General features: G+C 46.1%; 1 protein-coding gene across 1 annotated transcript in view; it reads right to left on the reverse strand.

Annotated features, from left to right (window-relative positions):
- Positions 1-13,467, reverse strand: part of COL12A1 (collagen type XII alpha 1 chain) — a 147,594-nt gene that overhangs the window by 41,413 nt on the left and 92,714 nt on the right. The window contains exons 42-48 of the mRNA XM_054399216.1: positions 13,285-13,359; positions 12,715-12,854; positions 10,444-10,567; positions 10,099-10,242; positions 7,299-7,463; positions 3,231-3,269; positions 3,004-3,142 (exon numbers count right to left, since the gene is read on the reverse strand). Of these exons, the coding sequence (XP_054255191.1) occupies positions 3,004-3,142; positions 3,231-3,269; positions 7,299-7,463; positions 10,099-10,242; positions 10,444-10,567; positions 12,715-12,854; positions 13,285-13,359 (826 nt within the window). The remainder of the gene's footprint in view (positions 1-3,003; positions 3,143-3,230; positions 3,270-7,298; positions 7,464-10,098; positions 10,243-10,443; positions 10,568-12,714; positions 12,855-13,284; positions 13,360-13,467) is intronic.

Here is a 13,467-nt window from a genome sequence, read left to right on the forward strand (position 1 = left end):
CTTAAGTTTGTGATGTTCAGACTGTTGAACAACAACAGAGCAAAAAAAGCCAAAGGTAAATAGGAACATGCAGTAAATGGCCTCCAGCATTTCCTGAAGGTGAAGGGAGACAGTGCAAGAAAGGAACTGTAGGAGAGGTGGAACCTCCTGTGCTGCAGTTTCTATCCATTGCCCCTTGGCCTATCCCAGGCTGCAACTGAGCAGAGCCTGTCCCTTCCTTCCTGACCCCCAGCTCTCAGCTATTGATAGACATTGATCAGATCCCCTCTCATCCTTCTCTTTTCCAACTAAACAGCTTAAACAGCCCCAGAGCTCTCAGCCTCTCCTCCCCAGGCAGTGCTCCAGTCCCTTCAGCATCCATGTAACCCTCCCTTAGACTCTCTCGAGTAGATCTCTGTCCCTCTTGAACTGGGAAGGCAAGAACTGGATCACCTAGTGAGGTGTGGCCTCACTAGGGCAGAGTAGAGAGGAGGGAGAACCTCCCTGGATCTGCTGAATGCACTCCTCAAAGCACCCCAGGACCCCAGGACTCACTGCTGTCCCATGCAGAACTTGTTGTCCACCAGCACTCCCAGGTCCTTTTCCTCGAGGCTGCTCTCTAGCAGATCCCCTCCCAACCTGTACTGCTGCAGTTTACTCTTCCTTCCCAGAAGCAGGACTCTGCACTTAGCTTTGCTGAACCCCTGCCCAGCTCTCAGTCTGCCCAAGTCTCGCTGAATGACTGAATATAATGGAACAGAGAAAGGGCTTTGGCTTCATGAACATAAACATTAAAACTTCCTAATGAATAGAGAAGCTGCTCTGTAATTTAGGCAAGGTTTATGTAGCCATACAGCCCTAGACACTGCAATAACAGCCATATCACTAAGTCAACATTGTCACACACCACAGTGCAAGAATGAAAATATCAAAGTAGATACAGCAATGTTATTTATAAATAAGATACCAAGTCATGGCAGATAGGGAAACAACTCTGGCCCCAGGGTCAGGATGCTTTTATTGCTTTGATGACTCAGCCTAAAGTGAGTTTTATTTTCTGACTTCCCATGAAAAATAAGTGCCCAGAATACCCTGGCAAGTTCATTTTTCCTCTTAAGAGCAAACAGACTGTTTCACAACATGTTTTAAATAATGAAATAAATAAGAAGGCTGTCTTTTCATTGTCTCTGTAGCATCTCACCTGCTAAATGCAAGGTTTTGCATAAAACAAGAGAGTTGCAAAACTGGGATTATCTGTACTACCATAAACCATACAAACCCAGGGTGTCAAAGGCCTGCCATGTCCATAGTACTAATGGCACGTCCATGAACCTTAAAAATCCTCAAAGCCCTCCAGATTTAAAGTTGTGAGCTGAGAAGTATGGCAGAAAGAAATTATTCCATCTCCTGTACCTGTGATTTGATCTTTACTAAATCTGGCAGGACTGCAGGAGGCTTCAGAGGTTTGTGTGAAAGGAAGGTTACATTTCTTTAGGCAGCCTCTCTGACTCAGAATGACTTCTTGTGAAACTCACTTAAATAGATGGGAGAGGAACAAATGCCAAAAGTAAAAGAGGTATTGTTCCCCCTCTTCACAAAACTGCTCACTAAGTCTTTTGTGCTTCTTGTGAAAAAGAATGTTGGCAAGAATGACCACATATTAGCCCTGCACAGGCAAGCTCTAAGACCACAGGCCCTCCAAAGCTCCACTCCATCTGCCAAATATGACAAACCAAACTGAGGAGAAACTACCCTAAATCAGCCTACTGCAGCTTGAATGATGCCTCTGCAACAACTGCTGCCTATCCTTCCATTACTGAAATCATTTCTCTCCAGCAGCATGGAGAGAATTAAGGAGGCTGCTGTTCAACTGCCTAAGGACAAAGTGTGGAAGAGATGAGACCTGAGAGGTTAAAAGGCATAATCTCAAAAAAAAAAAACAAATAACAAACAAACAAACAGTAGAATAAGCATTAAGATTGGGTTAATACGGAAGAGGTGACTGTGGAAGAAAGAAATTAGCCTTTAATGAGAACAAAGAAAGATGTTCTGTGGAATATGTTTCCTGGAGTAAAAAGAACATCAAATCAATGCATCTTGCATAAGATGCCAATGCTATCATCTATAAAGTCTATTAATCCTTCCTCACCTGCTTCCCCTAAATATAGAATTATAGAATCATTTAAGGTTGGAAAAGACCTTTAAGATCATTGAGTCCAAAAATCAACACAACACCACCATGCCCACTAATCCATGCCCTCAGGTGCCATGCCTGCATGTTTTTGAACATCTCCAGGGATGGTGACTCCATCACTTCCCTGGGCAGCCTGTTCCAATGCTTGACCACTTTCAGCAATGAAATGTTTCCTAACCTCCAACCTAAACCTCTTCTGAAGCAAATTGAAGCCATTTCCTCTCATCTTATTGCTAGTTTCTTGGGAGAAGTGACAATGTGTGCAGAGAAGGGCCACAAGGATGATCAGGGGGCTGGAGCACCTCTGCTGTAGATGCAGACTTGAGAGAATTGGGATTGTTCAGTCTGGAGAAGAAAAGGCTCCAAAAGACCTTCTGTGGCCTTCCAATATCTGAAGGGGGTTACAAGAAAGCTGGGGAGGGACTTTTTAGGGTGTCAGAGAGTGATAGGAGTGGGGGAAATGGAGCAAAACTAGACTGGATGTTAGGTAGAAGTTGTTTCCCATGAGGGTGGTGAGAGACTGGCACAGGTTGCCCAGGGAGGTGATGGAAGCCTCATCCCTGGAGGTTTTTGCAGCCAGGCTGGATGTGGCTGTGAGCAACCTGCTGTGGTGTGAGGTGTCCCTGCCCATGGCAGGGGGTTGGAACTGAATGAGCCTTGAGGTCCCTTCCAACCCTGACAATTCTATGATTCTACCTCCAACCTCGCTACAGCCTTCTTTCAGGTAGTTGTAGAGAGCAGTGAGGTCTCCCCTCAGCCTCCTCTTCTCCAGACTAAACAACCCCAGGTCCCTCAGCCACTCCTCACATGAGTACTGCAGGCTTACTTACCGTATTGGCTGGCTGACAAAGGCATTTTTGTGGAGTTTATATGCTACATAGCTTGGGAAAGAGCCTGATTCCAGTGACACTCCTTGTACAGAAGCAAAATGCTTCTCCGTTAGGTTGTAAGATTCCAGCATCTTGAAACCTTTAAATCCAGAGAGAACACAATAAATAAAAAACACTGCAGAGAAGGAAAAGAAGCAAATCAATCTATTCTGAAATATGTTCCTTACCAGGTGAAGTGTATCCCTCCAAGTAAATGAGAGGACAAGCTGAAAGACACAAAACAAAGCCATAATTCAAAACTGCACTAGGATATAGAATCATAGAATCAGTCAGGGTTGGTAGGGACCACAAGGCTCATCCAGTTCCAACCCCCCTGCCATGGGCAGGGACACCTCACACTAGATCAGGCTGGCCAGAGCCTCATCCAGCCTGGCCGTAAACACCTCCAGGGAATGACCATACACATTTCACAAAGGTTTATGGCCTAATATTCTGTGCTGTTATTAACTATCAGACAAATTTTAGGACATTTCTTGTTCTGTACTCTTTAAATCCTTTACTTGTTACTTTTAGAAGGAAATCTCTACTTTGACAAATGGTATGGTGTAAGAAATGAACACACACACACACACCCCCAAATATTTTAAGAGTCTACTTTGTAAGAAGAAAGGAACACAATGGCAGAATCACAGAACGAACCAGGTTGGAAAAGACCTTTGAGATCATCCAGTCCAACCTATCACCCAACACCATCTAATCAACTAAACAATGGCACTAAGTGCCACATCCAGGTTCTTTTTAAACACTTTCCAGGGAGGGTGACTCCACCACCTCCCCAGGCAGCACATTCCAATGGCCAATCTCTCTTTCTGGGAAGAATTTCTTCCTCACATCCAGCCTAAACCTTCCCTGGTGCAGCTTGAGACTGTGTTTTCTTGTTCTGCCACTGGGAGAAGAGGCTGACAACCACCAAGCTACAACCTCCCTTCAGGGAGTTGTAGAGAGCAATAAGGTCTCCCTTGAGCCTTCTCTTCTCCAGGCTAAACACCCCCAGCTCACTTACACGGTCTTTCCAGGAATATTTAAGGCATGAGTCAGGCTGACAAAATAGCTGTCAGATTCTCAAGGAAAAACTGCAGATTTGTATTGCTCCTCAGGAGGCAGTAGATGAGGCAGGCAGGGAGTGCACAGTCACCCATGACAGGCCTGAGAATGCCTCATTTTTGCCATAGGAGGATCTCACTGGGGTAAACAACAGAACTTTGTTTAGAGAGCTCTGAAACATCATCACACACAAGAGCTGCACCTCTTCAGCACCCCTAGAGCCCGAGACCAGTGAGATATAGGAGATCTATTGTGCCTGCATCACATTAGGCATCCTGGAGGACAGCAAGTTGGCCATGAGAGCAATGTGCCTTTGTGGCCAAGAGGGCAAATAGTCTCCTGGGATGCATTAAGAATCATAGAATCAACCAGGTTGGAAAAGACCTCCAAGATCATCAAGTCCAACCTATAACCCAGCCCTAACCAATCAGCTAGACCATGGCACTAAGTGCCTCATCCAGGATTTTTTTAAACATCTCCAGGGATGGTGACTCCACCACCTCCCTGGGCAGCACATCCCAATGGCCAATCTCTCTTTCTAGGAAAAACTTCCTCCTACCACCCCCCACCTGGCTACAACCTTCCTTCAGGCAGTTGTAGACAGCAATAAGGTCTCCCCCAAGCCTCCTCTTCTCCAGGCTAAACACCCCCAGCTCCCTCAGCCTCTCCTCACAGGGCTGTGCTCCAGACTCCCCCCCTTGCTTTGTTGCCCTTCTCTGGATACATTCAAGCAACTCAACATCTTTCTTGAACTGAGGAGCCCAGAACTGGACACAGTTCCCAAGGTGTGGCCTGACCAGTGCTGAGTCCAGGGGAAGAATAACCTCCCTTGTCCTGCTGGCTACACTATTCCTGATCCAGGCCAGGATGCCATTGGCTCTCCTGGCTGCCTGGGCACACTGCTGGCTCATGTTCAGAGTGTGGCTCAGAAAAGTGTGGCTAGTAGGTTGAAGGAGGTTCTCCTGCCCCTCTGCTCTGGTGAGGTCTCATCTGGAGTACTGTGTCCTCTTCTGGGGTCCCCAGTTCAAAAGAGACAGGAAACTACTCGAGAGAGTCCAGTGGAGGGTGATTAAGGGAGCAGAACATCTCTCTCATGAGGAAAAGCTGAGAGACCTTGGACTGTTTAGCCTGGAGAAGGGAAGACTGAGGAGCAACCAGACTATAAATCAACATCACCAGGTGTCACAGTATGATATCCTCCTTTGTTAGGGTGATTTTCTTCTTCAGATCCTTAGATAAACATCTCCATGCCTTCTATACCAAGTTTTTGTTTCTTCTGGGCTTTACAGAATTTTGTATTCACCATGGTGAAGACCATGGTGAGAAAGGCTATGTCCCTGCAGCCCATGGAGGTCTATGATCATAGAATCATAGAATCAGTCAGGGTTGGAAGGCACCACAAGGCTCAGCCAGTTCCAACCCTCCTGCCGTGGGCAGGGACACCTCACACTACATCAGGCTGGCCAGAGCCACATCCAGCCTGGCCTTAAACACCTCCAGGGATGGAGCCTCAACCACCTCCCTGGACAACCCATTCCAGGCTCTCACCACTCTCATGGGGAAGAACTTCTTCCTTACGTCCAGCCTGAATCTCCCCACTTCCAGCTTTGTTCCATTCCCCCCAGTCCTGTCACTCCCTGACACCCTCAAAAGTCCCTCCCCAGCTTTCTTGGAGCCCCCTGCAGATCCTGGAACGCCACAAGAAGGTCTCCTCAGAGCCTTCTCCTCTCCAGACTGCACAACCCCAACTCTCTCAATCTGTCTCCACAGCAGAGCAGCTCCAGCCCTCTGATCATCCTTGTGGCCCTTCTCTGGACACATTCCAGCACCTCTAGATCCTTCCTGGAACAGAAGCTCCAGCACTGGACACAGAGCTCCAGGTGTGGTCTCACCAGAGTGGAGCAGAGGGGGAGAATCCCCTCCCTGGCCCTGCTGGCCACACTTCTCTTGCTGCAGCCCAGGCTCTGCTTGGCTCTCTGGGCTGCAAGTGCTCACTGCTGGCTCCTGTGGAGCTTTTCATCCCCCAGCACCCCCAAGTCCCTCTCCTCAGGGCTGCTCTCCAGCCAGTCCCTGCCCATCCTGGATTGGTGCTTGGAATTGCCTCAACTCAGCTGTAATGATGGAGCAGATGCCTACCTACAGCTGTTGTAGTTTTAGAACAGAGAGAAAGTCTTTCCCCCCTCCACAAAGGAGTAAAAGGAAAACCCTCCACACAGGATTGGAAAGAATTGGGGATTTAAATGGAAGTACTGCTCACAACTATACACCACAGGACGAAAACATACACAATGCACAAATACATACTCAGCCTCAGCACAAATCTCCATCCTGGGCTTACCAAACCCTCACGAGGCCAACATCCCCCAAAGCCTCCCCCTCAACCAGGCCTCAATGCCTCCCCAATACCTCCCTGCCCCTGCCACCAACCAGGCCCAAACTGTCCAGTTTGGGGCTCCCCAGTTCAAGGAAGACAGAGACCTGCTGGAGAGAATTCAATGGAGAGCCAGAAGGATGCTTAGGGACTTGACCATCTCTCTTATGAAGAGAGCCTGAGAGCCCTGGGGCTGTTTAGTATGGAGAAGAGAAGGCTGAGAGGGATCTGATCAATGTCTCTCAACAGCTGAGGGCTGGGGGTCAAGTGGAGGGGGCCAAGCTCTGCTGGGTGCGGCACAGCAATAAGCCAAGGAACCACAGGTTCAAGCTTGAACAGAGAAGGTTTCAGCTCAACAGGAGGAGAAACTTCTTTGTAGAGATGGTGAGGGGGCCCTGGGACAGGCTGCCCAGAGAGGTTGTGGAGTCTCCTTCTCTGGAGACTTTCCAACCCCACCTGGATGCATTGCTGTGCAGACTCCCCTGGGTGATGCTGCTTTGGCAGGGGGGTTGGACTGGATGATCTCTGGAGGTCTCCTCCAACCTCAACTCCCCCAAGAACATATGAGAGATAATAGCTCGGAGCACTGAGAAGGGAGCAGAGAGAAGAAAGGACAGAACAGGTAGAAATGCACCATTTTAAAGGGGTTGCAAGTTTTGGGGGCATGAAATAACTCAGATTACTCTTTCTGGTGTCCACCTCCCTGCACCTCTCTGGTACTTGGAGGACTTTTCACTCCATGGTCAAGACACCTGGTCTTAGACTGACAACAACAGCCCACAGAGGACCCCAGGGTGTTAAAATGATGTCTTCTACTCACTTGAGGTAGCTGTCTCACACACAAAGGTGACAAGGTTATCTTGAATCTTCTCAAAGGCATCGAAGTCATCGACAATAAACACGTGACGCTCGCTGGGCTTGCTGGCGATCTTTGCCAGCTCGTTGTAATCCACATCAGCCACACCAACCACAAAAACACTGAAGCCTGCAACAACAACACTTGCAGTGAGCTTACATTGCCATTTTGGGGGGCAATATTTCACAAATCATCTCTGTCATTGATTTCTCTGGTTCTACCTAGCCTTTCACCTGCCCTTCATGAGGATTTCTCTGGTTCTACCTAGCCTTTCATCTGCCCTTCATGAGGATTTCTCTGGTTCTACCTAGCCTTTCACCTGCCCTTCATGAGGATTTCTCTGGTTCTACCTAGCCTTTCATCTGGATTTCATTATGAGCATAGCTTCTGGATATCTCTTTCACCTTGTCAAAGCTCAGGAGGGAATAAAATGCTGTTGCATTTTTCTTTCACAGTTTTCTCCTTCCTTCACTGATTTGTGTTGGGCAGTCTCACACAGCCTTGGCTACATGATCACCTCACTGTCTCATATATAATGTACAGTCCTCTTAATTCTACACTATCTTAAACCTGTTCTATGTCCTCAAACTCTGTTCATAGAGTCACAGAATTGTTAGGGTTGGAAGGGACCTCAAGGATCATCCAGTCCCAACCCCCTGCCATGGCCAGGGACACCTCACACCACAGCAGGTTGCTCACAGCCACATCCAGCCTGGCTGCAAAAACCTCCAGGGATGAGGCTTCCACCACCTCCCTGGGCAATCTGTGCCAGTCTCTCACCACCCTCATGGGGAACAACTTCTTCCTGACATCCAATCTGAATCTCCCCATCTCTACTTTCATTCCATTCCCCTCAGTCCTATCACTCCCTGACACCATAAAAAGTCCCTCCCCAGCTTTCTTGGAGCCCCCTTCAGATCCTGGAAGGCCACAAGAAGGTCTCCTCAGAGCCTTCTCCTCTCCAGACTGCACAAACCCCAACTCTCTCAGTCTGTCTCCACAGCACAGCAGCTCCAGCTCTCTGATCATCCTCTTAGCCCTTCACAGCTTTCTTGTAGGCCCCCTTAAGACACTGGAAGGCCACAACAGGGTCTCCTCATACTATCAGTTATGCAGTTCTCTGTCTATTGCCATCTCCTGCCTTTCATGCCTCTCAGTTTCACTTTCTTAGAGTGGCATTCATCTCACCAATTTTTACTATCCAAATTAGCAACAAGTCTAAACTAGCTGTCTGGTTTTCCTCTAAAATCAACATCACCAAGTGTCACAGCATGATATTCTTCTTTGTTAGGGTGATTTTCTTCTTCAAATCCTTAATTTAACATCTCCTTGCCTTCCATGACAAGTTTTTGTTTCCTGCTGTCTTCTAGCCTTTACAGAATTCTGTCTCTGACTCATTTCTTCCCTACCTTTCCCCTACCTAGACCTCCATGTGATAATTTGACATCTTTTTGCCATACTGAGAAAACAAGGATGAAAGAAAACCCAAAGAAGTCACTCCACAATTCAGCACCACATAGAAAATAAAAATCTCTCACAACATTTCATTGATAAGAAACTGCACAAACACTGGAAATGATGCTTGGAGGCCAAAAGTAGAATTCACATTTATTGTAGAAGCTAAAAGCTGTCTTGATTCACATTCCTCATTTTTTTCAAAAAGAAAGTTATTATTATTCCTCTGTAGCCAGTTCTGGTGAAGCTTTGTCTGAAATACTCTGTCCAGCTTTAAACATAACACTTAGGATGCAAAGAAACCAAAGAAAGTAGAGAGAAGAGCAAAAAAATTATCATATTTTCCAATCCTCCTATCAAGAGGAGGTTGAAGGAAATGGTTTGTTTGGTCTTAAAAAGAAGAAGTGACACCAGGTTTCAAATATGAAGGTCCATCAAGGTGGACAGGGATCAGCTGCTTTCCTGGTTAAGTAGGTAAGGCAATAGTTTCATTAGCCTGAAGAAATACTCAACTGTTAGGGTAGCTAAGCACTGAAACAGATTAGCCAGGGAGGCTGTGGAGATTTTTATGAACAGGATAGACAAACATCTTTAGAAAGCATCTAGACAGAGCTGATTCCTTCAGATCCCAGAGGCAGAGGAGGTGACCACTTGTGATTTACATGACAGTGATTTCTGTAAGGAAGTACAAAGTGTCCTTACTCAAGAAGCAGAACTCCAGGTGGGTCATGCACTGAAATGCAGAACTGCTGGCTGCAGGGACAGTCTTAGATTATCAGACTCACATAAGCCATGTTCAGCAAATCCAAAGAGGAAAAGGAATGCTTCTCAGCTCAAAAGGCAGTGAAGGAGTCACTTCAGACCCAGCTCCACCAACAGCAGTTATTTTAGCTGCAGATCCCCTGGTTTGTACCAGGTAAAACATCAAGCTCAAAAGGCAAGCCCACTACATCCAAAGCATTAGAATGGAGCACAGCAGTCCCTGGGTACCACACAGCAAGGGGAGAAAAGCATATCCAAAAGTCATGACTGGGAAGTTAAATGCATGAGGAATGACTTAAGATCTTGGGAAGCCACATCCTTCCCTAGAGAGAAGCCTAGAGAAAGAAAAAGTGAGCCTGGGCCACAGAATCTAAATGCTTTCAATAGTTTTGAGTTTTTCCCAAACACGCAGAACAAGTTTCTAAGCCCACAAATGATGAAAGGATTTCTCAGATAATTGAAGCAAACTCCTCACCCCTGGAAACATTCTGCATTAATTGCTTGACACACCCCAGGCAGTGGAAGTCAGGTACTGAGACTTGCTTACCAGAGTGCTGTATGACTGTCGCTGCTTTCCTCACCTCGTCCTGAGACCGACCGTCTGTGACAACAACCAGTACCTTGGGAACACCTCTCCTCATGCCACTCTCCCAAGTCAAAACCTTCTCCTTGATAAAGGTCAGGGCTTTGCCTGCAAAATGCACAATTGTACAAGGAGTCAGTTGCATTAGCCACAGGAGAAGAAATCCCTCATTTCACTTTGAGAGGGGAACAGCCACGCAGCTAACCCAGAATAGGAAGCCCTAAGTCTTCAGCCACACAATGTTAGGATGATGAGGCAGTTTCTGGAGATATTTTGTCTTAAGTAAATATAATTAGTGCTCAGAATTACCTGTCCTTGTATTGCCTCCTCTATACTGAATGTTTTGAAGAGCTCCTAGGGCCTGGGCCTTATCGTCAAAGGTATTCAGCTTAAATTCAGATTTTGCCTCATCACTGTACTGCACAAATGAAACCTGAAATGCAATATATCAGAGTTCAGTCTCATAGCTACACATTCAGACCAATCTCTCCACTGAAATATAGATTGTGGTACACTGGAAGCTGAAAAACCCTTTTCATATATGTCTAGTAATGCACACAAACATATTGACATGCACAGAAAACCCCACAGCAATGTACACACAACACCTTCCTCTTTCTCTTTCACATATGAAATGTGCTGTGATGTTAAATACAGATGGTTAAATGATTACTGTGGCTATAATGCAGTATATATATACTGTGGCTATAATGCAGTGCCTGTGCTGCTCAAGGACAGGCTGAGGCAGCTGGGGGTGTTCAGCCTGGGGAAGAGAAGGCTCTAAAAGACCTAATAGTAGTCTGCCAGTATCTGAAGGGACTACAAGAAGGCTGCAGAGAGACTGTTTGTAAAGGCCTGCAGTGATATGGTGAGGGGCAACGGGTCTAGATTTGAGTAAATTTAGATTGGTTGATAGGAGCAAGTTCTGCACCATGAGGGTGGTGGAACACTGAAACAGGTTGCCCAGGGAGGTGGTTGAGGTCTCATCCCTGGAGATATTCAGGGTCAGGCTGGACAGGGCTCTGAGCAATCTGATCTAGCAGATGTCCCTGCTGACTGCAGGGGCGTTGGACTGGATGACCTTTGGAGGTTCCTGCCAATCCAAACCATTCGATGATATGATTCTATGCACAGTATCTAAAAATCCTCTCCCTTTTTTTTTTATTTAGTTTTGTTTAAGGAATTACAAGAATAATTAAAATTTAAGCCCCACTGAACCTTCAGACTCTCCCCCAAAGCAGACTTCTGACATGACACAGACAAAACCTAGCATGTAACAATTATGCAGTGTGCCAGGTGTGGATGCTCTATACAAAGAAATGAAAATATAAAATCAACCATCCCAATTTCTCTTCCTGGAGGATCACAGGCTCACAGGATGTTAGAGGTTGGAAGGGACCTCCAGAGATCTTCCAGCCCAACTGCCCTGCCAGAGCAGGACCAGAGAATCCAGCACAGGTCACACAGGAACACATCCAGATGGGTCTTGAAAGTCTCCAGAGAAGGAGACTCCACAACCTCTCTGGGACCCTCACACTGAAGAAGTTCTTCCTCATGTTGAGATTGAACCTCCTGTGCTGGAGTTTCCACCCATTGCCCTTGTCCTATCCCAGGCTGCAACTGAGCAGAGCCTGTCCCCTCCTTCTTGACCCCCAGCCCTCAGATATTTATAGACATTTATTAAATCCCCTCTCAGTCTTCTCCTCTCCAGACTAAACAGCCCCAGGGTTATCGGCCTCTCCTCACCAGGCAGTGCTCCAGTCCCTTGACCATCCTGATAGCCCTCCTTTGGACTCTCTTGAGTAGATCCCTGTCCCTCTTGAACTGGGATTCCCACACACTACAATTTTTCTCCTTCAGAGTATTAGCTTCTTAAGATAAAGTGGATTCCCTTTGTTTTTACAAAAGGAGCAATGTATTTCATAATTATATATGCAGGCATGTACACACATGCTGTACAACACTCTAACACAAAAACAAACAAACCAACAAAAAAGTGACAGCATTCTTAAAGGAATGTTCAAGAGAGACAGAGAGCTGCTGGAGAGAGTCCAAGGGAGAGCCACGAAGATGCTTAGGGGACTTGAGCATCTCCCCTGGGAAGAGAGCCTGAGAGCCCTGGGGCTGTTTAGTGTGGAGAAGAGAAGGCTGAGAGGGGATCTGATCAATGTCTCTCAAGAGCTGAGGGGTGGGGGTCAAGTGAAGGGGGCCAGGCTCTTTTGGGTGGTTCACAGCAATAAGCCAAGGAACAATGGAGACAAAGTGGAACAGAGAAGATTTCAGCTCAACATAAGGAGAAACTTTTTTACAGTGAGGGTGACAGAGCCCTGGAGCAGGCTGCCCAGAGAGGTTGTGGAGTCTCCTTCTCTGGAGACTTTCCAACCCCACCTGGATGCATTCCTGTGCAGACTACCCTAAGTGATCCTGCTTTGGAAGGGGGAGTTGGACCTGATGATCTCTTGAGGTCCCTTCCAAGCTCTGATATATTGTGAGACTGTGAAAAATCAGCTGTAACTTCAGTAATTCAGTTCCAGTTTCAGTTTCCCTCCAAAATGCACTCAATGGAATTAACAAACCTACCTGGATTCCAGCAGGATTAATCAAGTCAAAGGCTCCTACTGTGTTAAAAACAAATTTCACTACTTTGTTGAAGTTATCATCACCAATACTCCAGGAAGCATCAGTCAAGAAGACTATGTCTGCTTTGGCACCTCTGCATACTGAAAGGCCAAGAAAAAGGACCAGTTAGAACACATGAATTCTATCACTGTGAAATAAAGAGCATTGCTGGAAAATCTGACAAGTCAAGAAGGACAAATATTCAGCAACATTTTATTACTACACAAAAGCTTTTTTATTTTTTTTAATAAAGTTTCCAAAGGAAACTTTGAGAAACGAGGAAGCTTTCAAGAATTAAATTTTTTAAGTTAATTTTTGGGTTGTTTTTTTTTCTTTTTTTTTTTTTTTTTTGTGCAGCTACCATAAAACATAAATTGTCCACTGAAATACTTTCTGTCCAGAGCTGTTTTCCAGCTCAAACCAGGACAGTCTGAAACTTCATTTTCCTATGCTGTGCTTGTTTTAAATTGTAGAATAAAATTCTGAAGAACTGCAGCAACTATATAAAATACTAAATAATTCTGAACATACCATCCCGAGCTGGAGGGATCGTGGGAGGTGGAGGAGGTGTAGGGGGTGGAGTTGGTGCCTCTGTAGGTTTGAGAACTGAAAGGAAAGAATATTTTTTAGTCCATATAAATGACTAAGTTCAAGGAAAAGCTCTAGAATCATAGCACCACACAGAAAGACTTGAATCATTTTCCCACTAACCTA

This window comes from Indicator indicator, chromosome 2 (genome assembly GCF_027791375.1).
Source record: "Indicator indicator isolate 239-I01 chromosome 2, UM_Iind_1.1, whole genome shotgun sequence".
Taxonomy (NCBI): Eukaryota; Metazoa; Chordata; class Aves; order Piciformes; family Indicatoridae; genus Indicator; species Indicator indicator.